Source organism: Meles meles, chromosome 2 (assembly GCF_922984935.1).
Source record: "Meles meles chromosome 2, mMelMel3.1 paternal haplotype, whole genome shotgun sequence".
Taxonomy (NCBI): Eukaryota; Metazoa; Chordata; class Mammalia; order Carnivora; family Mustelidae; genus Meles; species Meles meles.
The window spans coordinates 120682052-120707074 of NC_060067.1; the positions used below are offsets into that span (position 1 = coordinate 120682052).

Here is a 25023-nt window from a genome sequence, read left to right on the forward strand (position 1 = left end):
AAGGGACACACACCCCTCCTCGACCCGCGGGCGATTTACCCCACCTCCCGATCCCACCCACCTCCCAGGCGCCCCTTCATTGGCCCTACCGTCAAGGCCTTCGGAGAGGGCGGGATGTCACCTCGAGCCGCTACTGGCCCAGGTCGACGTCCCTCTACAGCGAGCTGCGAAAAGTCAGCCAAACCAAATTGCAGTCGCGGGGAGGCTCGTTCCGTTGGAACCCATGATTGGCTACGACCGAGGGCGGGCGGCCGGCGCACCGCCTCTCCGAGCGCGGATTGGCCAGAGTTGCCGTCAGTCAGCGGGAACAGTATTCCCCCTCTCCATCTGGCTCACTGCGGGTGAAAAACTGGGGAGATTTTCCAGTGGGAGAGCCAGTGGCTGTGCTAGCTGCTTGCTCCAGAAATCAGAAACATCGGAGAAGGCAATCTTACTTGCCCAGCGGGGAAGTCCCTTCCCCGCCCTCCGTTCATTAATTAGAAAATTCCAGGGACGCGCCCGTCGCGAGGTAAGAGCCTAGAGAGTGCACTTCATTTATTGCTAACAGTTTAAGATATTATTTATAGGTGGGGTCGCATCCCAGCGCCCAGAGTCTGCGGAATGGAGGGGAAACGGAGGGTTCGTTAGGGAGGGGAGGGGAAATGTGAGTCCAAATCCCCAGCCCCACAGTCAGCGTCTGGATTCTCTGCGCGCCGCTTTCTTCTCTTTGGAGGTCATGAGTAGCACGTTCTGTCGCGGCCCACCCGGACTGCGCTGCGGGCAGTGGGCGTTTCCCGCCGGGACCCCCCATGCTCGACCTTAAACTTGACTTGCAGGCTGGAGGCGCCACCATTGCGAGTGGAGTGGGCCGGGGCTGGAAGGCAGGAGGGACCACGAACTGGATGGTGAAAAAGGCGGGGGCTGCTCGTTAGCGTTTCCCGGTTAGCGAGGATCCGGGTCGCCCGGCTCCCACTCCGGACTCGAGGATGCTGCAGGGGTCAACGTCGCGTTGCCGCCGCCGATGGAACCGGGGTGAAGGAGACGTGGCGACGCCCGAGATCTGTGCGGCGAGAGGGTGGTTGGGAGGCGGAGACCGGGCGGCGGAAGGTGCTGGAGGGAACCCAGCCATCTGCAGCGCTGCGCGGGCGGGAGGGTGTGCTTCCTGCCCTGTGTCACATTGGCTACTGATCTGTCACAGCCAGCGAGCGAGCCCAGGATCCTGAACTGTCCGAGGGTGAGCGTTTCAGGGGACCGGAGTAGAGCCAGGATGCAGAGCCCTGGTTGGTGTCGATCTGAGGATGTGGGTTTTGCCTTGCCAGGAGAAGCCTTGTGGCTGGTGAGGGTGGGTGGGTGGGTGGGGGTGTGTGTGTGTGTGTTTTAGTAACCGCTTCATGTAGGTGAGAGATTTCACAGGAGGCGACAAAGCCTAAAACTCCACTGGCCTTTCTGAGCTTCAGACTGAAAACGAGCAGCAAGGCCGCTTAAGCCCTTTGCACTCATCCTCCACCAGTGCGGAGGAAGGAATGAGATTGTCGTCGGTGTCAGAATGAGTGACAAGTGACGGATTATAATGGTCTTGAAGAAGAGTAGTGATGTCACGGTATTAGAGGAAGAGAACAGATGCACCACTGGGTAATAAAATAGTTACAATTTTTGAGCAGTGAGTTCTTGTTAATGTTTTTTTCTTGCAGCCATAGTCACTTTCTGTTGACACAGGCACCTCCCTTGACTAGAATCTTTAGAGAAGAGGAGAAGAGGGGAGATGCGCTGTTGACGTAGTATAGAATGTCAAGGAAAATCCTTAAATGAAGTATAAAGGTACAGGCTTGGAACGTAGTGTATGAATTGTATCCACATTAACAAAGATGTTTTAAAATATGTGTATGGAATTAGAATAATGAGCACTTTTCATGACTTTCCTTCCTCTAAACATCTAAACATGTTCACATCAAACCCAAGGGGAATCATTTGGGGGTTTTTATTGTTTTTTCCCTCATGAACGTTATTACACTTTGTTTCCCTTCCTCCCAGCGGAGTATTGATAAAATATTGGAGCCCACATTTCCTGAAATATTTGAATTTCCTGGGATGCATTGCTTGTCTTTAAAAAAGTTGATAAATATTTGCTTTGAGAATATTAAAATTCCACGTGTATCCTTTGTGCAAATTACTGATGTAAAGGTACCTGAGTTTTGCTTTATAATGGGCAAATATGAATATTTTCTTACATTTTTTTTTGCTGGAGGGATAAATCTAAACAGCTTTCTGCAGTACTGAACCATAGAATGACTGAATAATGTTGGCATGCACTTGAAATTTCAACAATAAATTGCCCTTTTGACCTGCTTTCAGCAGTCAGCAGTTTAACTGAAATCCCAAGTGTATCCTCTTTCCAGAAACAGTGAGTGACTCTCTTATCCAAAAATAAATTTGGGGGGGTATAGCTCAGGGGTAGAGCATTTGACTGCAAAAATAAATTTGGATAGCTTTGAGGTATTTAAGCCATTGAGGGGTTATAAAATGGGAATGATAAGAAGATGCAAAACTGGCATAGCAATCTTGTAGCTATATATTGTGGCTTTTCTTTTTTTTTTTAAGATTTTATTTATTTATTTGACAGAGAGAGATCATAAGTAGGCAGAGAGGCAGGCAGAGAGAGTGAGAGGGAAGCAGGCTCCCTGCCGAGCAGAGAGCCCGATGTGGGACTCGATCCCAGGACCCTAAGATTACGACCTGAGCCGAAGGCAGCGGCTTAAACCACTGAGCCACCCAGGCGCCCTATATTGTGGCTTCTCTTTTTTTCTTTCTTTTAAGATTTTATTTATTTATTTGACAGATAGAGATCACAAGTAGGGAGAGAGGCAGGCAGAGAGAGAGAGAGAGAGGAGGAAGCAGGCTCCCTGCCAAGCAGAGAGCCCGACGCGGGGCTCGATCCCAGGATCCTGGGATCATGACCTGAGCTGAAGGCAGAGGCTTTAACCCACTGAGCCACCCAGGCGCCCCAATATTGTGGCTTTTCTTAACCACCTTTTATTTTTTTTTTTAAAGATTTTATTTATTTATTTGATAGAGAGAGATCACAAGTAGATAGAGAGGCAGGCAGAGAGAGAGAGAGGGAAGCAGGCTCTCTGCAAGCAGAGAGCCCGATGTGGGACTCGATCCCAGGACCCTGAGATCATGACCTGAGCCGAAGGCAGCGGCTTAACCCACTGAGCCACCCAGGCGCCCACCACCTTTTATTTTTAAATCAAGTATGTATTTTAAAAGTTCACTACAAACCAAATGAATTCTTTTTCTCCTTCCTGATACATTTCACCTGAGGTTTCCTACTCGCAGGATGTGGGCTTTCAGCAGTGCCCTCATGCAGAATTTCTGTGCCTACACGCATGGTGTCAGAGCTTACTTCCAATTTAACCCCCTTTGCTGAGAATCCCTCCTGCTAGTCAGAATTGTTAAACCAGGTGCCAACATTTTTCACTGGTCACGGGTTCTGTGTCAGGACTTTCAAGTATCCTATTAAACTGTTAAAACATTAAGGAGGGGGGCGCCTGGGTGGCTCAGTGGGTTAAAGCCTCTGCCTTCGGCTCAGGTCATGATCCCAGAGTCCTGGGATCGAGCCCCGCGTCGGGCTCTCTGCTCAGCAGGGAGCCTGCTTCCTTCTCTCTCTGCCTGCCTGCTTCTCCACCTGCTTGTAATTTCTGTCTTTCAAATAAATAAATAAAATCTTTAAAAAAAAAAAAACATTAAGGAGGAAGATGGAGAAGCCCTGGTCACACAAATCAGTGTGAAAATGATGAAAAAGGAAAATGGTTTCAGGCATTTATTTATTGACAGTATGTAGAATATATAGGGTTTCTTTGTGTGTGTATATATGTGTGCATACTCACATTGTTAAATATTCATGTGATGAAAAGTAAATTTGTGCGACATAAATTTTTGTTTTGACTGGGAAATAAAAAGGAATTTGGAACAATTTGGTCTAGAAGGAAAATTGTCCTTTTTTCCCCCTTTTGGTCTATGACTATCAATATAGTTTAGTTTGGGGGCATCTGGGTGGCTCACCAGGTTAAAGCCTCTGCCTTCGGCTCAGGTCATGATCTCAGGGTCCTGGGATCAAGCCCCGCATGAGGCTCTCTGCTCACCAGGGAGCCTGCTTCCCCCTCTCTCTCTGCCTCTCTGCCTACTTGTGATCTCTGTCTGTCAAATAAATAAAATCCTTTTAAAAATATATATATTTATGTAGTGTAGGCTGTTGGTATAAGTAACCTGTTCTGTCACTAGCATTCCAGCCAAGTTATTTATCTTTATTTTCTTAAGATTAAGATCTTTAATCTTAAGATCTTAAGATTGTTTTTGCATTTTATATTTGCTAGTTGAATATGATGTGTGAGTAATATATTCTTTTTTTTTTTTAAGATTTTATTTATTTATTTGACAGACAGATCATAGGTAGGCAGAGAGGCAGAGAGAGAGGGAAGGAAGAGAAGGCAGAGAGAGGAGGAAGCAGGCCCCCTGCTAAGCAGAGAGCCTGATGTGGGGCTTGATCCCAGGACTCTGGGATCATGACCTGAGCCGAAGGCAGAGGCTTTAACCCACTGAGCCACCCAGGTGCCCGAGGTAATATATTCTTGTGCTCTTGGTTGATTTAACTTTTGCTCTGACATTTTTGTGTCTTCAACTAGATTTCACGTGGAATTCTGCCCTTTGACTCTTTTGGATGACTTTTACTTTCAAAGATTGACTATAAATGTTAAAATAGTTTAAAAAATAACCTAGCCTTGCGGCGCCTGGGTGGCTCAGTGGGTTAAAGCCTCTGCTTTAAGCTCAGGTCATGATCCCAGAGTCCTGGGATCGCGCCCCGCATCCGGCTCTCTGCTCAGCAGGGAGCCTGCTTCCTCCTCTCTCTCTGCCTACTTGTGATCTCTGTCTGTCAAATAAATAAATAAAATCTTAAAAAAAAAATAACCTAGTCTTGATTTCTTTTTTTTTTTTTTTTTAAGATTTTTATTTATTTATTTTGAGAGAGAGAGAGAGAGACAGAGTGAGGGAGAGCACGATAGGGGAGGTCAGAGGGAGAAGCAGACTCCCCATGGAACTGGGAGCCTGATGTGGGACTCGATCCCAGGACTCTGGGACCATGACCTGAGCTGAAGGCAGTTGCTTAACCAACTGAGCCAGCTAGGCACCCTAGTCTTGATTTCTGACTGAGAGATTGACATTAAAAGATTCCTGAATAACTTTTGGGGGGGGAGGGGTAGAATGATAAATACATGCCAATTTATAATTGTCAAACTGACAAATAATAAAAGTATCTCTTAGGTGTGTTGTCAGGTTGTTCTCCACTCTTTTTGTTATGAAGAACATTGATTGGGTTTTTTGTTTTTTTTGTTTTTTCTCCGCAGACTTTGGGTTTCTTCCCCACATCATAAATTAGACTCTCTTGTCTGCTAGTCAGTGTGTAGTCATTTCTGTGGACATTTGGAGAACTGGGGGCAGCTGATGGCTAATTCTTAGCTTGAATCCCTGGAGGAAACTTTTTTTGATGTGCAGGTTTAATTCAAAGTAGTTATTTAGCTTGGGAATACAGGTTGTCTTTGTGCAGGTTTAATTCAAAGTAGTTATTTAGCTTGGGAATACAGGGTTGTCTTTGAATGTTTCCCCAGGGAATAAGGAGATTAATATGATTTAGTTATAATGCTTTGGAAATATACTGTCACCTGCTTGCATAAGTGGTGCTGATCTAGTTCTATATCTGGCTGACGTTTCATCTGTGCGGAAAAGTATCCCCCAAAGTAAATGTTTTCCTGTGACTCTTCTGCTTACTTTTTTTTTTTTAAGATTTTATTTATTTATTTGACAGAGAGAGATCACAAGTAGACAGAGAGGCAGGCAGAGAGAGAGAGAGAGAGAGGAAAGCAGGCTCGCTGCTGAGCAGAGAGCCCGATGCGGGACTCAACCCAAGGACCCTGAGATCATGACCTGAGCTGAAAGCAGAGGCTTCAACCCACTGAGCCACCCAGGCGCTCCTATTTTGCTTACTTTCTGAGATGATTGTGCAGATAATAAATGAGGAAGAAGGCCAGGTTGATGATTGATTTTAGTCTAGCGAAGCTTATAATTATTTATTTATTTTTTTAAGATTTTATTCATTAACAGAGATCACAAGTAGGCAGAGGCAGGCGGGGAGGCGGAAGCAGGTTCCCGGCTGAGCCGAGAGTAGGATAATGGGGCTAGTTCCTAGGATCCTGAGATCATGACCTGAGCTGATGGTAGAAGCTTAACCCACTGAGCCACCCAAGTGCCCCCTAGCGGGGCTTTTACAGAAATTGCCCAACTTCCATTTTATTTCATTCTTTTTTTTTTTTTTTTTTTAAAGATTTAGTTATTTATTTCGGGGGCGGGGGTGGAGAGAGCGAAAGAGCCGAAGTGTGCGGAGGAAGGAGCAGGGGGAGAGAATCCCCCGTAGACTTCACGCTGAACACAGAGCCCAACAGTGGGGCTGGAGCCCATAACCCATGAAATCAGCACATGAGCTGAAACCAAGAGCCCAATGCTCACCCGACTGAGCCACCCAGGCGCCCCATTTTATTTCATTCTTAAATAATGTTTCCAGTGGATATTTGATCCCTGCTAAAAATGCAGCTCTGGTTTTGTTTGTTTTTGGAGGAGAGAGAGAGAAGACAAGAGTGCCCTAGAAGAGCTGCAAAAAAATTTATCAATATTTATTTGGTTCTAATTCTAGAACTCTTGTTTAAATTAGGTGAACAACTGCAAAAAGGCCCAAGGCTGAATAAAGCGCACATGATTTCAGACTGAAGCCAAAAGAATAGTACTTTGCTTATACAAAAACAGACTCATTATATTGTGCCCCTGAAACTAATACAATATTGTATTGTCAATTACAGCTCAGTGTAAAAGAAAAAAGAATTATGCTTCACTAATTTCTGCTGCACTCTTCAATATGAATGGTTTGTAAGAAGCGTATCTTAAAAGTTTTCTTTTTTTTCTGTATGGTATAAAGCTGCTTTGTGAAGTATCTCTATCAATAATCAGTTTCCTAGCGTAGATTGTATTATAGTTTGAAATTTCTTCCCAAGTCCTTACCTTTCTTTAACATAGTTATCATTGCTGAATAAAAAGATCACCTTCAGTCAGAAGCAAAGGGATAAACACTTTTTTTGGGTAGTTTAATGTGTTGCTTCTGTTTGATACTTGATAACCAGGATACTACGTCTCCTCCACCCCTAATATTGTCATAGAAGGGAGTTTCAATCTTGTACACATGCTATTAGCTAAAAGGCCAAGAAGGAATGGCCGCCTAAGTTTTTCACGATACATTCATTCTTTGGGAGGACTTCTTTATACTAAAATCTATGAAGGCAGGGCACACATGTTTTTTGTTGTAGAGATATCTAAGGGAGCTCTTTAGAACGTCATCTTTTCTTTCTACTGTTTTATTTACTGTTCTCACACAACTAGACTGATTTCCAAAAATTTATTTGAAAATGATTATTTGAAATCTGCAGTGCATGTACTTATGGGTTCAACTCAAGTTGGGCTTTGTGTGTGTGGGTATGTGCCTTTTGCTGAGGTATTTTTTTCAAGTTCCCTTTTTATTGTGAAATAATTCAGACATACAGTTGAGAGTAATATAATACCGGTATACCTTCCACCAGCATTATCAAATCTTGACATTATGCTATCTTTTCCAGTTGGTTTTTTTTTTTTTTTTAAATACATTAAGTAACAGAACAAAGTAGCCTGGAGTTGAATTTTTGCTTGGAACCTTATTTGTATGGAAAACTGCCAGGAACACAGCCCTTCTTGCAGGGGTGTAGGAATTCCCCCGGACAACACCCAGGGGAGGATTCAGCTTTGGGGCAGAGTCCAGAAATGGGGGTGCAGAGTAATAGTTTAAAAGAAATGTGGTCTCAGGCAGTAGCTCCCAGTCTGCAGGGCACACAAGGGCTGGGCTGCTGGACGGGTAGATAGGAGACCAGCAGCTGTTTATGTAAATGCATAAATCAGTTGCTCATAACTCACAAGGGTGGGGTCCCCCAGTCCCAGTGATCACACACATCAGAACTGTCTCTTCTTTGTGCCTGTGGGAGTGTTTGCATGAACCATTCTTCATTAACAATAGTAATGAAGTATGTGAAGTTTAGTTGACAGTTTTTTAAAAAAATTGATTTATTTATTTGTCAGAGAGAGAGAAAGAGCGAGGGAGCACAAGCAGGGAGAGCAGCAGGCAGAGGGAGAAGCAGGCTCCCCGCTGAGCTGGGAGGCTGATGTGGGGACTCGATTCCAGGACCCCTATGGTCATGACCCGAGCCGAAGGCAGCCGCTTAACTCACTGAGCCACCCAGGCGTCCCTAAGTTGACAAATCTTTTTATTTTTTATTTTTATTTTTTTAAAAGATTTTATTTATTTATTTGACAGAGAGAGAGATCACAAGTAGGCAGAGAGGCAGGCAGAGAGAGAGGAGGAAGCAGGCTTCCTGCGGAGCAGAGAGCCGGATGCGGGGCTCGATCCCAGGACCCTGAGATCATGACCCGAGCCGAAGGCAGCGGCTTAATCCACTGAGCCACCCAGGCGCCCCCTAAGTTGACAAATCTTAAAACAGAATTTAGATCCTAGATTTTGTCTTTGTTAAAACTTGGGCACTCTGAGTATAGAACTGTCCTTTTTTTTTTTTTTAAGATTTTATTTATTTATCTAACAGACAGAGATCGCAAGTAGGCAGAGAGCTCAATGCGGGGATCGATCCCAGGACTCTGGGATCATGACCCGAGCCAAAGGCAGAGGCTTAACCCACTGAGCCACCCAGGTGCCCCAGAACTGTCCTATTTTTTCTTAAAAAGATTTTATTTATTTATTTATTTGACAGAGAGATAGCAAGAGAGGGAACACAAGCAGGGGGAGTGGGAGAGGGAGAAGCAGGCTCCCCACTGAGCTTAAAGCCTGATGTGGGGCTCCATCCAAGACTCTGGGATCATGACCTGAGCCGAAGGCAGACACTGGACAACTCAGCCACCCAGGCACCCCTGTCCTAACTATTCTTTAACCAATTATTTTTACTTCTTTCCTCCTTAAGAGACTTTGGAACTGTCAACATTTGCCCCTATCTTTTCTTCAGAGCAATGGCCTTAACAAAGGGAAGAATATTTATTTACACCTGGATTTTACATTCTTTTTTTTTTTTTAAAGATTTTTTTTATTTATTTATTTTTTTTTTTTTTTTTTTTTTTTTTTAAAGATTTTATTTATTTATTTGACAGAGAGAGATCACAAGCAGGCAGAGAGGCAGGCAGAGAGAGTGAGAGGGAAGCAGGCTCCCTGCCGAGCAGAGAGCCCGATGCGGGACTCGATCCCAGGACCCTGAGATCATGACCTGAGCCGAAGGCAGCGGCTTAAACCACTGAGCCACCCAGGCGCCCTTATTTATTTATTTGACAGAGAGAGATCACAAGTAGACAGAGAGGCAGGCAGAGAGAGTGAGAGGGAAGCAGGCTCCCCGCGGAGCAGAGAGCCCGATGCGGGGCTCGATCCCAGGACCCTGAGATCATGACCTGAGCCAAAGGCAGCGGCTCAAACCACTGAGCCACCCAGGCGCCCCTGGATTTTACATTCTTGCTATGCAGAGTATGGGCCTGAGGAATCAGCAGTTTGCTGTCACCAGGGAGCTGGCTCGAAATGCAGAATCTCAGGTTCCACCCCAGGCAGACTGAAGCAGAATCTGTGTTTTAACAAGTTCCCGGGGTGACTGTAGGTTAAAGTTTGAGAAACACTTGTTCTACATGATACATACACATTGTCAAATGTTTATAGAATTTAAACACTGTGAAAGGGGTATGTAAATCAATTTTGGTTTTGCTCCACTGTTCTTAGAAGTAGGCTGTTAGGTGCCGCATTCTTTATGGCCCTACGTTTTGGTAATATCTAATGATACCTCAATTACATGTGAAATTACTGATGGAATCTCTCTCTCTCTTTCTTTCTCTCTCTCTCTCCCCCTCTCCCACCTCCTCAGCTGCATCATTTTTCTTGAAAACATTCCATTATTGTTCTGTTGGTCTTTCCCTCATTCCCGAGTCCTTTGGAGTTGAGGTATGTCCACAGCTGCCTTAATTACTTTGGTGAGAAGCGGTGGGAACCACGTGAGAAGGAGAGTGCTGCTAAGGTCCCGCCTACTGCAGGACGACAAGCGGCTGACACCCACCTGCCACAGCTCCACGTCGGAGCGCAGGTGCTCTCGGTTTGATCTGGATGGTAGTGGGCGTCCGGCCACCTGGGATAATTTTGGGATCTGGGATAACCGTATTGATGAGCCCATCCTGCTGCCGCCCAGCATTAAGTATGGCAAGCCAATTCCCAAAATCAGCCTGGAGAAGGTGGGCTGCGCCTCGCATATTGGGAAACGGAAAGAGAATGAAGACCGGTTTGACAGCGCTCAGCTGACGGATGAGGTCCTGTACTTCGCGGTGTATGACGGCCACGGCGGACCTGCAGCCGCGGATTTCTGTCACACCCACATGGAGAAATGCATCATGTATGTACAGTGGCTTTCACTCTTGACTTTGCAGTTTACCTTATACTTCAGGTTTGAAACGTCAGCCTTTTGGCTGAGATGTTCAGGGTTACCCTAGTTAACTGAGTGGTTCCATACCGTTGGTTGAGGAACAAGCAGTAGCTTAAGCCTGCCCCTTGTTACTCCTGATGGTTATTACCATTCGGCCTGGTGAGAACATTGACCAGGATCAAAAGCACTTAGATTTGTGATCGTGTCAAGCTAAGTCGTACAAGCTGCACGATCTTGTGTATTATGAAAAGCATTTACTCCTACCAGTGTACGACTTGCGGTTCTTCAATAAATGGTAATTCTTCTTCCAAGTGGTACCAGTAGCTTTAGATGATTGACAGTATGTGGGGAAAATGCATTTAATGAGGGTATTTTGGAGCTCTTAAAAAAGTTTATTTACTGCAGTTATTAATGTATTTTGGGGACCATATGACTTGAATTAAAAGGGAGAACATGACAGTTTCTTGTTTTCTTGTGTATAGTTACTCTGTTCATCAGTTGATTTCTTCATATTTTGAACTCAGTAATGTAAATTTATTTGAAGGAAATTTTGACCTCTCAGGGTTGTAGATAGAGAGTATTCATCTTTACGGAGGGAGACTTGGACTTTTGTGGTTCTTAAAGTCTTATTTCCTAGTCTAGTAATTTCCTACTTTGATTTGCTAATCTATGGATTTTAAGCATCTGAAATACAAACCATGGCAGTCCATTGTGTGGACTAACAGCTAGCTAGAGGGACCTGGATGAAGAAGAGAAACCTATTATAAAACAGTTGTTTGGGACTCTTTTTCCCTCTCCATAAAGGGACTTGCTTCCTAAGGAGAAGAACTTGGAAACTGTGTTGACCTTGGCTTTTCTAGAAATAGATAAAGCCTTTTCAAGGCACGCCCACCTGTCTGCGGATGGTAAGTAAAACAGTCACATTCCTTAGAGTCTTGGGGCTTGTCCAAATAAAGGAAACAATTTAAGCCCTTTGGGGTGGGAATGTAAGTTTATTCATGAGGATGCTTATTTTGAAGGTGGTTTTATAGAAGGAATAACTTTAAATGCTGTTTGGAATCCAAATTAATGTTAGAACCTCATTTTTAAATGAAATATCCTGGAGAATTTTTCAAAAATTGAAGCTCTAAAATGGTTCTGATACTGAATTTAAATTTTAAAAAGATTAAAAATTTTTTAAATTTGCTCTTTATATGAACAGGAGGTCCATACTGTGGGAGCGTTTACAGTTTTGGGTTTTTTAGATGAATCTGATGAGCAAGTACCGAAAGACACTAGAGGTAATCTCATTTAGCCATGTAGTAATTGTCCAGACAAGAAGAAAACTGCTAACTGGTCCTAAATAAGAAAAGACAATGGCTAATATGCACTGTTTTGTTTAATTAGAAGGAAGAGTTTGGTCTTGCAGCTTTGTGGTAACCAGGGATGTTGTTTTTGTTTTTAGTTGTTAAACACAAGAACATGTCTGCTGAATTTTTAAAATTTATCTACTGCATGTCCTTAAATTTTGAAAGTGGAATGTTTCTGATTTTGACCAAATTTATCAAAAATGTTCAGAAAAACGGAACTCATGTTTTCTAATTAGCTGACCGCCCCCCCCCCCCCAATCTTTTGCTCCTGGAAAACTTCCACAGTGACCATTTAAATGTATGCATACATACCTCATAACTGATTTGAAAGTGAATGGCACAATATTAATCTGTGTTCGCTTCACCTTTTCATTTAAAGGAAGTCAAAGCACCAGCGAAATAACATTTCATAATTTTCAGTTGGAGAACATAGGGATGGAAATTCTCCTCATTTCCCTGATAAGGGCCAGTTGCAGAGTGAGGGCTGGGATTTCCCTGGCACTCACAGTGGCCTCTCTCATGGGCATGTTTAATGATGCAGACCTCACCATCTTACAAGATTTTTCCTGCCTTTTTTTTTTTTTTTTTTTTTTTTTTGAGAACCTTACTGTCATCATACTTTTTGGAAAACCATCAGAGTCCACTCTCTTTGTTCAGGGATTTGTTTTCTTGTTTGTAGATCATTCGGCCCATTTTCTCTTCTCCTTCATTCCTTTGGACTTTTTTCCTTCCAGCTGGCTCCTCACCTTTGAAAATAGAGGTTGAGAGAAGGTAAATTGTAGGTATACGATTGAGCTCTTGTTCCTAATGGGTCAAATATAGGAGGTAGAAGAGAAGAGTCAAAAACACTTTCTTGTAGTTTTATTTTTATGACTCTGAAGATTGGCATGCTCTGGTTTCATCCATAACCAGCTTGGCTGTATCTCACACCATGGTGTTTGTTGGCTCTAATGTAGGGGGTGTGTCCCAGCTGTTACTGGGCTCTACCTATCAGAAGAAAACCCTCAAGCTTATAATGGGGAGTGTGGGCCAACAATCAAACATTAACCCTTCATGGGTGCAGTCAGCCCTTTGGTAAAAGATCTAATCGACAAAGATGCTGCAAACTGAGATTTGGCGTATAAGAGGACCCCTTTCATTTTATAAAATAATAAATTCCAATTAAAGGGAATTTTGAACTTAAGGAAAAAAATTGTTTAATTGGCCTACCTTAAAAGAAACTTTCTAAAACTGCCTTACTCAGGGACAGTTGTACAAAGTAAGTAATCATAAAAAATATAATTATTTTCTAATAATTTAAACTGAATTATTTAACTTCGTTCAGCTGTCGTATGCCTTGAGCTAATGATCTCAGAAATTTCATAAGGTAGTCTAAGATTTACTTTTCATTTAATAGCCATTTGTTTACAAGTACAATGGAGCATGACAATGTTACCCAGTGCTATACTAAAAGAAAGGGGTCTACTATGACATTGTTGTTCTTAAATCTCGTTTTGTATGTATTCTTAGAGATCACTTGGTCTGTGTGTTTGTTTTTAAATAAGTATTTTGGGAACAGCTTTAAAATTTATTCTTAGTAAGTTGCCAATCTTTTCAATGTTGCTAAAAATTGCCTTTTGATATTTGGGGCCTATTTTATCAAATATATTAAAGCCACTGGAGATAGATGGTATAAGTTATTTAACTTTTCAATTTGTGGATTAAAAAAACATGTTTCAGATTTCAAAGTTATTATATAAATAAAAACTTTTTTTTTTTTTTTTTTGGGGGGTTTTTAGTAAGAACTGAAGCTGTATCAGCATTATAAGAATGGATAATGTTCTTTTGGCAGAGCTATGGGTGGGATCCAGGCTAGTTAAATAAAATTGTGACGTAAGTGCAGTTTGGCCTTTCCAGGTTTTTTTATGGGTTTTTTTTTTTTTAGCCTTTTCTATCAGCATCAGTCCTATTTTCTCTCCTTGATCCCTTCCAGTGAAGGATTTAAAGGTAGGAACTGTGCTTATTCATTCTGAATCTCCATCGCTGAGCACCCTGTATAGAATCTGAAAGGCACTCAGTTATTTGGACTGACCTGATCTCCATGTCTGTTCTTTCTCACCAAAGTTATTACAGTTTATTCTTTGATTATCCTAGAGCCAATTTAATGAAATTATTAATACAGTGTATGTGTTTTAATGAGTTATCCTGTGTGGATTTGAATTTTAAGTAGGGGAATGAATCAGTAATGGTAGAATTGGGGGTATAAATGGGAGGAGTACCCCTCAATTATACCATATTAGCTTTCTTGAGAGAAAGTAAACAAAATAAAAGGAACATAAAATATTTTACTTTTCAAGAATTTAGTCCAAAGCTGTCACATCTGCATAAAGTGCTTCAGATTATTCTGTTATCATTTAAAATAGTTACTACTACAGTTTAAAATGCGATGGTTTGAGGAGAAGAAAATCAGAATGCCACTTACCAAAAACAGCAAGAATCTTGCCCTTAGAAGTTGCTGGCTATTTTTATTGATTTTCTTTAAAAGACTTTATTTATTTGACAGACAGAGATCACAAGTAGCCAGAGAGGCAGGCAGAGGCGGGTAGGGAAGCAGGCTTCCTGCTGAGCAGAGAGCCCAGTGGGCTCACTCGATCCCAGGACCCTGAGATCATGACTGGAGCAGAAGGCAGAGACTTAACCCACTGAGCCACCCAGGCGCCCCTGTGGATTTGTTGTTGACACATTTTGAAATAACCCTTATTTATGAAGCTAATTTCATTATCTTTAAATATTTTTGTATTCAATTCATGCCAGTCATATGTATTTTGACAACTAATGAAACCAGCCAGCAAATTCAGATGATTTCCCATTACGCTCCTGTCTATTAACAAATCTCACCGAAAACAAATGGGGTGTTGGAAAACTGAGATTACATCTTTTACATTCTATAAACTCTTCCAAGTGTTTCTGGATTGCTTAAGGCTTGGAAGCAGCAAAGTTCCCCAACAGACAGATGGATCAGAAAGAGAAGACTTGCTCTGACGTTTAAAGTGTGAGATGTTTGTGGCAGCATCATGAGTCCCATTGGAAACGTCCATGTGCTTCACATTACCTGATCCTACAAAATAACCAGTGTTAGAAAGCCAGTGTTTTTGAGTACCCTTCTTACACTGGGCGCAGCCAAAAGAAAAGAGCAACAGGGACAACATTGAAGAGATACTTATTGTGCTGTTACTGCTTCAGTTCATTACTTGGATTTCAGTGTTCATGAGTCCTGAGTGTCTGGACACCCATGTTTAATAAATATTGGAAACCATATTGATTTATATGTATTATTGTTTACACAGTAAACATTTGTTACATAGTAAACAATAATTACTGGGAGGGGTTGTTTATACTTTGAAAAGTACAGCTTTTACTTTTATGTTGCCATTCAAAAACTTGATCATTTTTCTTTTGATATGTCGACCTGCAACACCGGGGAAAGAAGAGAGCTGCAGAAATACCCATTTTGTGACTTCCATAAACTTATAAACATGCACCAAAGCTCAAGAGCCTTACTAGCCGATATTTAAACAATTAATTTAAATTAATCAGTCTACTAAAAAAAAGCATTAAGTGTCATTAACAAATACGTACTTCTTGTATCTGGTACAGGAGGTGCTTTAATTCCTTCTTTATATTTGACTCCTAGTAATTTGATGGTATACTGTAGTGAACATCCTCTCTGATTATGTACTACTTGTTAGATACAAAATATTCACTGCAGTACCCTTGAATTTTCCCGTTAGTTATTGGGACAGTTCTGATGCTAGTACCAATCAAATTGACAGTGCCTTTTTTTCAGCTCCATAGAGCTACTGTCTTACTTCTCAGGAGTAACTGTTATAGTATGTGTGAGTGGTATGCATGTGTGAAAGAGAGAGTATGAATGTATAGATGTGTTTCTGTGTTAACACTGCATATATGTTTGGTATGCCTGAGTTTGCATATAGTTTTCCCAACCGTGGGAAGCTGTGAAGCAAAGAGGTTTTACTCTGCAATGAAAAAACGGATTCAGCTACAAAATACCATCAACTTGGGCAAACTGAGTCTTGAATTCATTGATCTGGCACCTCCTGAAATACTATGTAATTTGCTAGTGAAATTTTCACCCAAATAAAAATGCTTCCCCTTATTTTGCAGCTCTTTCTCTGCCCTCCCCTGTGTTGCAGGTTTGTAATGTTTGAGCACAATTCCTGGGTGAATTTCCTATTTGCCTCTATGCGTGTTATTTGTGGCAGAGAACTGTGCCCGGTCAGCAGCTCTAGACCTGGAGCCCGTGGACACTATATGCTGGGCTTCAGTGGAAAGAGAGATCTGCTTAATTTTGTCCCAGGTGAAGGAGTCCAGCGGTTCCTAGCCTGGACTACTGGAAGGTTCCCACATCCTCTTTGTCCCATTAGTTGAGATGACTTGCAGTAGGAAATGTCCAGTGAGTGTTAAGACCTTATTGAAAGATGTCTTAGTTTTATAGTTTTTATTGTTAGGGCAAAAAATGAGAATTTTTACTTCCATGTTAAATGAAATAAATGTTTATTTAATCTTTATTTCTAAGATCCTTAGCAAACCAGAATCAACAGTTAGTTTTGAAAAATTTCCCATAAATCCTGGGATTTTGGAACTGTGAAGCTGGGTTGTTTAAAACTCAAGACCTTTGAAATTCCTGGGTGGCCGAGGTGGATGTGAATGACAATAGAATCCTAAACAGTGAAACTTAGAAGTGTTCGTTTATGAAATTTTAACTCTTTTGATGTAGCTAATTAAAACCACTTTTTAAAAAAGCTGCTGCTGATCACTTAAGCAAAGGAGAGGAATACTAAGTTTCTTGGATGGGTAGCATGTGAGTGACTGCCTGTGCTCTCTTGCCTGGTGTTTCCCATCGTTAGAAAAGATCACAGTGGTTAAACTCTGACCATTCCATCATACAACGTTTTGGGAAACTGAAAATTTAACTTTTATAATATGAAAATTCTTATGCTAAAACAGTCACGTTATACAGTAACAAATATGTAATACGTTTTAGCATTGCTGAGATACTACCTTGTGCAACAGTTCCAAAATCGAAAGATCAATGGGAAGATAGTGCAGCTATAAATGCTATTTCTCAATAAATTAGATTCAGCATGGATACAAAAGATTAGGATTTATTAATTTTTTTCCATTTTACATTTCTGATTAAAGCAGGCATTTTAATATACCAATTGGAATATGAAAATATGTGTATATATATATATATATATATATATCTTCATCCAAAATGTATTATTGATGAAATTTTTAAATACATTTTAAAGAGTCTTTTTGGAAAGAAAAAATTGGAAATATTAAGCCTCAATCAGTCAAATCAGTAACACTTTCCTAAATCTACCTTTGAAGAAGAAATCATCTTTGGATGATCACCTGAATATTTTATTTAGATGTTTTAAAGAATTAACCATGTTACTGAAGACAATACCTGCTTTAAATAAATTATCTTTTTCAGTTTCTTCCAATTTGCTTTACTTCTTAGCCCTTAATTTCACAGTAGTTTCACTTTCAGCAAGGCTCAATGCACCGTCAAAATTTTTAACACGTAGTAAAGAACTTAGGGCAGGTGCAGTTTGAATAAATCAAAGAAAGAGGCAAAAATGCAGTTTGGGTTGGATGAAGGAAGCAATGGCAACCTCAAGCCAAGTGACATTTAATTTTGTTACTGGTCAGAGAAAATTAAGTGTGAACTAACACTAAGTGTTTGGGAAACCAGCATGAACTTCGTTCTCCACACCCCATATTTTCCTAATAAAATGATGGCTGTAACTTTGTTTCATGTCTGGGGAGGACAAAAATAAATAGAAAAGAATGTGGACCTTTAACCATTTTAGGATTTTTTTTTTTTTGATGAACATTTGTAAAATTAAAACAATTGTAGAAGGAAAGAATATAAAATATAACGCTTGAAGAGCAAATGATACGCTCTTGGTATTCTTGCTTAGCTTATTAACTGATAATGCAGTCACAGGATAGGAGTTAAGAAATGAAAGAAAAAGCCTTCTAAGTGCATAAAATTTTTAGAAAAGTCAGCTTAACTAAATGAGCTCAGTAGACCTAAAAATCATCCTGCCATTTTAGCTAATGTAATTAAAATACAATACTTTTAATACGGACACCTGATGTACACAAAAGGGTGTCATAATTATCAGTTCAAGTCAGCTCTGGTTTATATGAATAGAGGCCATGTGGAGACACTGTTGTACTTTTTACCAAATTAGGTTAGCAATCTTTTCTGTTTGCATGGAGCCTTGTTACTGAATTAAATACTTCTTCCTCTGCATGCTCTTCCTTACATAGTTCCTTTGCATTTTATTTGTGTAGTTCTAGTTAGATTAGAATGACACATTTCAGCATTAGTTTAACATGCCTGTGTTTTGTAATACAAATTCCATATCCGATCATTTGACTGTCACTGACTTATACTCTTTTTCATAATGTTTACAGCAACCCTTCTGACCTCGGGGACTACTGCAACGGTAGCCCTGGTGAGAGATGGTATTGAACTGGTTGTAGCCAGTGTTGGGGATAGCCGGGCTATTTTGTGTAGAAAAGGAAAACCTATGAAGCTGACCATTGACCATACTCCAGAAAGAAAAGATGAAAAAGAAAGGTACCTCCTCCACTGATCATTCTACGAGGATGCTGTTTCTATAGTTCAAGATAGAAATGAAACCTTGCATTTTATTTTATTTTTATTTTTTTGAAAGATTTTATTATTTGAGAGAGCGTGAGCGGGGGGTGGTGAGGGGGCAGATGGAGAGGGAGAAGCAGACTCTCTACTAAGCAGGAAGCCCGACGTGGGGCTCGATCCCAGGATCCCGAGATCGTGACCTGAGCCGAAGGCAGAATCTTAACTGACCGAGCCACCCAGGCACCCTGAAACCTTGCATTTTAAACTGATTTCTCTTAAGTATAACCATGCCTTCATTTTCTGGGTATCATGTCAGTCTTTTTTTCTTGGACCAGGATCAAGAAATGTGGTGGTTTTGTGGCTTGGAATAGTTTGGGACAGCCTCACGTGAATGGCAGACTTGCAATGACGAGGAGTCTTGGAGACTTGGATCTTAAAGCCAGTGGTGTAATAGCAGAACCAGAAACAAAAAGGACTAAGGTAACAATCTGCAACATCTGATACTTGTGCAAGGAATGAAAGCAGGATTACTTCCAGCTAGAAGCCTTATTGAAGCCAACATGCCTTTCGAAAGGAGTAGTTTATGGAAGGATAGATGAACTTCTCAGATAAAAGAAGATACTGGCCGGCTGTAGGATGAAGTGCTTGGTTTTTGCTTTACCCTGTGCTGGAATGGCCTGGTGGAATGACTCTGCTGCCCTTCCTCACCGACACGTGATATCCAGCATCACCACCACTCAGAATCTGACCTTGGCCTCTCTTGTGCACCAGACTAAATAATCGCCCACCTCCCTTCCTCTGACATCTTTTGCATGCTGTCATCAGTGCCCCAGTTAACAGTGCACGTCCCTCAACACACCCAGTTGTGAGCTGACACTTCCTTCTCTGCGAGTGCCGGCACCTAGTCCCGTATAGTAGAGGCTCCCAACCTTGGTGGCAGAGAGCTACCCCACTTACATTCATTGTGTCTAACAGATACTTAAGTAGGGTTTACTGTGGGCCAGGCTCTGTCCAGAACAGCTACTAGCACCCCATTTTACAGAGAAGACAAATCGAGAGTGTAGGTGAACTTACCTGTGTTTGCCTAGCCAGAAAGTAGAGGCACACTGTGAACCCAGGAAGTTTGGCTCCAGAGACCGCAGTGCCCACCACCATTGTACCATGCTTGCCTCTCATCATTTGGCTGTCTAGATTCTCCCTTTGTGGTGTTACTAAGTACATGCCAGGTTTGTCCTTGGTGGTTGATGCTACAAATGTTAATTTTGCCCAGGATATTGGCCTTCCATTTTCACTGTTAAGCTCTTAAACACGGATGACCAGTTGGCAAACAGATAAAATCTTTGAATTTTGAATACTCTTCAAAGGTTGAGTCTATTTGGTTCTGATTGCAGCTACATCATGCTGATGACAGCTTCCTGGTCCTCACTACAGATGGAATTAATTTCATGGTGAATAGTCAAGAGATCTGTGACTTTGTCAACCAGTGCCATGATCCCAACGAAGCAGCCCATGCAGTGATTGAACAGGTGACAGCAGCAAGAGCTTCTAGAAAAGTCCCAATTTAGGCTGGTGCGGGGGAGGGAGGGGGTCGTGGAGCATGCGCGGGTTGTGGGGAGGTGGGGACAGGGAGAACACCCAGGTGCAGGTCTCAGTACAGCCTCTCCGGGCTACTATGGGCTTAAGAGTACTTTGAAATTTTGTGTTTTCGCTTCAGTATTACAAGGAATTTTACACTTGACTCCATAATAGTTCCAATTTTAAAAATGTTCACAGTTCTCCTAGGTAGTTCAGAAACTTGTGTGCAGGGAATGTGCTATGTTAATTTTTTGGATTTGTACACAGCTTGATATGACAGTAATAGCAATAGTAAATTATAATTTTAATAGTCAAGAGTAATACCACTTACTATATGTCAGACACTTCACATATATTTAATTCGTGTAATCATCACTGTAACATTCTGAGGTTAGAGCTAGTACTATCCCTTTCCACAGATGAGGAGAACCAAGGCACTGAGGCTGAAAAGTTTAAGTAACTTATTGAAGATCACAAAACTATTAAATTGCGGAGCTGGGCTTCAAACTCAGACAGCCAAGCTCCCAAATTCAACCACTAGACCATTAAACTAGACTGCTGCAAGTAAATATCCAGTCTAGGAAAACTGTAGCATAATCCATGTCTGGTTTTTAAGAATAGGTGTGTGAGAGGCATCTGGGTGGCTCAGTGGGTTCAGCCTCTGCTTTCGGCTCAGGTCTTGATCTCAGGGTCCTGGGATCGAGCCCTGCATCAGGCTCTCTGCTCAGCAAGGAGCCTGCTTCCCCCCGCTCTCTGCTTGCCTGTCTGCCTACTTGTGATCTCTGTCTGTCAAATAAATAAAATCTTAAAAAAAAAAGAATGGGTGTGTGAAAAAAAAAATTCAGAAAGATGTATGGATAGGTCATGTGTGAGTATGTCAATCAGAGCTAAAATTGGGAATGCCCAATAATACCCAGTAAATAAAATGTAGATTTCCATGTGCTCTTTAAATATTCTGTTTGGATAGATAGCTCTTTGACATTGTAGCCATCACTGATCATTAGAATCACACTTTAATTTAACAGCTATTTTTTTATTTCCCAATTTTTACATTTGCAACTGGGAAGGCAGATTTAGCCCAAACCTTTAAATGCTAATATTTGTAATTAAGACTTAAGACCTCATTTAAAGATTATTTATTTATTTATTTGACAGAGAGAGAGAGAGAGATCACAAGTAGGCAGAGCAGCTGGAAGAGAGAGAAGGGGAAGCAGGCTCCCTGCTGAGCAGAGAGCCTGATGTGGGGCTCAATCCCAGGACCCTAACATCATGACCTGAGTCGAAGGCAGAGGTTTAAACCACTGAGCCACCCAGGCGCCCCAAGACCTCACTTAAAAAGCAGTATTTGTTTGAAAGTAGATGGGCAAGCATGAAGTATTGTCTTGTTTACTATGTGTGTTCATGAGATTATAGAAATGGGCCCAATCCTTTGAATGATCACTTCTTTTCTAATTTCATCTACCTCTCTTAGATATGTGTGTTCTCATTCACACAGCCAATGATATTTTAATGATTGCACTGTATTCTGCTATATTTTTGTGCCGTAATTCTTTAACTAGTTCCCCTAATCAGCAAATTTAGTTTCTTTCACTTTCCCATAATATCTAGGGAAGAAGAGCGCTGTATAAACATCTTGTATCTACTTGTGCACATCTTTTTCCTTCATACATTATTTTCTCAGGTAAAGTTCTTAGAAAATTGCTAGGTAGGGGCGCCTGGGTGGCTCAGTGGGTTAAAGCCTCTGCCTTCGGCTCAGGTCATGATCCTGGGGTCCTGGGATCGAGTCCCGCATCGGGCTCTCTGCTCAGCGGGGAGCCTGCTTCCCCCCTCTCTCTGCCTGCCTCTCTGCCTACTTGTGATCTCTCTCTCTGTCAAATAAATAAATAAAATCTTTTAAAATTTAAAAAAAAAAAGAAAGAAAATTGCTAGGTAAAAGGATACACTGTATTCTAAAACTTTTTAAAAAAATATTTTGTTTATGTATTTGAGAGAGAGATCATGAGCAGGTGGAAAGGGTAGAGGGAGAAGCAGACTCTGTGGTGAACAGAGAGCTCGATGCTGGACTCGACCCCAGGACTCTGGGATCATGACCTGAGCTGAAGGCAGATGCTTAACTGACTGAGCCACTCAGGCTCCCTATTCAAAAACTTTTAATAAGCTTGCCAAATTGCCCTCCAGAAGTGCTATTCCAGTTTACACTGTTTTCTAGTATGTTTATAGATTTCTATTTCTCCAAATGCTAATCATTGTTTTTTGCCAATTTGATAGGTAGAGAAATCAAATTTTAGTGTTTTAAATTTGCATCTTTTTTCTTTGTTGGTGGAACTAAACATTTGCAGAGGTTCATTAGACCCTTGTATTTCTTGTCTGTGCATATAGTGTGTTTCCATTTTCTTATGGGCATGTTCGTCTTTTTCATGGTTATTTTAACAACTTCCTATATGTTAAGTATATTAGTACTTCGATGTTCTGAACTTTTTGGGGGGGGGGGGTCTTACAATTTATTTGTAAAATTTTTTTATATTTTGATGCTTTAAAAAAATTTTTTTTAAGATTTTATTTATTTGTCAGAGAGAGAGAACATAAGCAGGGGGAGCAGCAGACAGAAGTAGATTGCCCGCTGAGCAAGGAGCTCAATGGGGTACACGATCCCAGGACTCTGGGATCATGACCTGAGCGGAAGGCAGACACTTAACCGACTGAGCCACCCAGGCATCCCAATATTTTGATGCTTTTTGTAGCTACAAGATATTTTTTATTAACCATTTCCCTCAGAGTTTTAGCCTCAGGCTGTTTATTCTTTTGAAATACATTTGCTGTTCAGTATAATCTCAAGTACTTCTGACAATGTTATGTCATTTGCTATTTGAATTAGTTCTTAAAATTGATTTACAGTTCTCCCACTGTAGGAAATCTAGTTTATGCAACTTTTCATTTCGAAGGGAGCATAATAAACCTTACTGTTGCTACATCTTACACACTTTCATTTCCTTAGGTTATTACTTTTTACCTTGTATTAGTCCCTATGCTAAATGCTTTCTTTTCTTCTTCAAGAGCTACACATCTTGATCTTAGTCCACTGGTATTTCTGTTGCCAAAATTGCTCCAGTGGAATATAATTAATAATGGTTTTTTGGGGGGGGAGTCATCTGTTATTCTGTGTACAATCTAATAAACATGTATCAAGGTCATACATATTGATACATGTTGAATGAATGCAAAGTCACTGTTAACTATTTTAAATGAGATTATAGCCTTCCAGAGTATTGGTTATTTTTCTTTGTACAGACTCTGATTGTCCGTGTTTTCTTCTTCCTTCCTGCTAAATCTTACAGGCAATACAGTATGGTAGTGAAGACAATAGTACTGTGGTCGTAGTGCCTTTTGGTGCGTGGGGAAAGTACAAGAACTCTGAAATCAACTTCTCATTCAGCAGAAGCTTTGCCTCCAGTGGACGATGGGCCTGATTGCTTGCTGGGACATTGAATTGCTGTCAAACACTTGTTCACTGAGCATGTCAAGAAACTTACTAGGTCAAACAAGTGTCAGGGTGACTCTGTGACTCAATAGATCAGTACACAAGTGTAAGTGTACTAACCATTTACATTGTAACTTTTCATAAATATCTGTCATATTTATGTTCAACTATACATACTCGGTATCAGTATACATATAATTCAGCTATTGGGAGTCTCAAGTTGAGTGAGCAAATGAAAAGTGGCTTTGACACACTTGCTGAGTGTTATATGTCTAATTTTTAAAACTCTTAGGCAGCTATGAGTTTCCTTTAATGGTTTTTGTTCTCATTCAATCTGTTGGAACAGATTCTTGCCTTCAAGTTCTTCAGCACTGATAGCTATTTTGACAACTCTGCAATGTGTTAGCTGCAAGTGTTTGTTTTTAATAGTTCTACCAAGGAGTAAGTGTGAAAACTGAGTTCTCTGTGATTATACTTTGTATTCTGGACCACTTACTGGTAAACTTCCCAATGCAAAAGACATTAATTCAGCTAATATGACCCTGCTAAAGTGTGTGTGCTATTCACAACAGTGCACTTTCGTATTTCAGCTGTGTCCCTCAGTCTCCATTCTTCTCTTTCTGTAGCTAAGAATGCTATATAGATACATGGACTACGCCTTTATATCAGAAAAGTTATGTACAGGCTGAGTCTTTTGGTCAAACCTACACAAACTTAAATACTGAGAGTAGCAAGTATTTTGTATAAAGTTTCCATTTGTTAGCTCTAACTCTGTTTTGTATATAGTATGTTTATGTACTATTGTGTAGAGTAAGCAAGTTGGATAATGTGTCAGTAAAAATAATACCACGTTGACTGACGATGCTACGTAGTATGAGGTTTATGTCTTCTTTTTGCTTATTTCTATGATTCATAGTATAGAATAGATCTAAAACATGAAAGCAATCTGTATTTCAGCTTGTTAATGTAATTTAGGAATGTAAAACTATACTTCTTTATATCTGCATGTAAGTTTGCTGTTAAAATGTGTATCTCTACATGCATGTTTGGAATTTTATCTGCAGTTTACTTTTGCAGACAATGTAAATTGTTTATATGTGTGGGTGTATGTGCCTATGTAAATTTTGGAGTCATAGAGAATTAAAGGGAACAAGCCTGCATAGCTCCTTCACCAGTTAGCTTTAAATTATTGTTAAGTTTATCCCCAAGGACTCTTGACAGACAGAGGGCAGTTTTATAGCGGAGAACCAATGGTTATTGGCAGGTGAGGAAGTGAAATTAAAATGGCCGTGGGTGATATTTTGTGGTGGGTTATTGATGTGAAAAACACAGAAGCAGACCAGCATGTTGAAGCTACATTGCTATATGGTAATTTGCAAA

At 41.0% G+C, this 25023-nt stretch overlaps 1 protein-coding gene across 2 annotated transcripts; it reads left to right on the forward strand.

Annotated features, from left to right (window-relative positions):
• Nucleotides 1–335: 335 nt before the first annotated feature.
• On the forward strand, nucleotides 336–24814 carry PPM1K (protein phosphatase, Mg2+/Mn2+ dependent 1K). 2 transcript variants are annotated; one of them, XM_045997082.1, is made up of 7 exons: nucleotides 336–508; nucleotides 10011–10529; nucleotides 11364–11464; nucleotides 18404–18569; nucleotides 18926–19070; nucleotides 19982–20116; nucleotides 23501–24814. In XM_045997082.1, the coding sequence occupies exons 2-7, from the start codon at nucleotides 10090–10092 to the stop codon at nucleotides 23630–23632; spliced, it is 1119 nt and encodes a 372-aa protein (XP_045853038.1). In that variant the 5' UTR covers nucleotides 336–508; nucleotides 10011–10089; the 3' UTR covers nucleotides 23633–24814. The 2 variants fall into 2 exon arrangements, with proteins under 2 accessions (XP_045853038.1, XP_045853039.1); XM_045997083.1 differs by lacking the exon at nucleotides 336–508 and adding an exon at nucleotides 766–1213.
• Nucleotides 24815–25023: the final 209 nt, after the last annotated feature.

What these genes read in the sequence shown, in the direction of transcription:
- PPM1K (XM_045997082.1), top strand. Translation starts at nt 10,090, where the DNA reads ATGTCCACAGCTGCCTTAATTACTTTGGTGAGAAGCGGTGGGAACCAC. An exon ending in CAGAAACAAAAAGGACTAAG is followed by an intron (nt 19,071 to 19,981) that starts GTAACAATCTGC and finishes TTCTGATTGCAG; the next exon opens with CTACATCATGCTGATGACAG. An exon ending in CCCATGCAGTGATTGAACAG is followed by an intron (nt 20,117 to 23,500) that starts GTGACAGCAGCA and finishes TAAATCTTACAG; the next exon opens with GCAATACAGTATGGTAGTGA.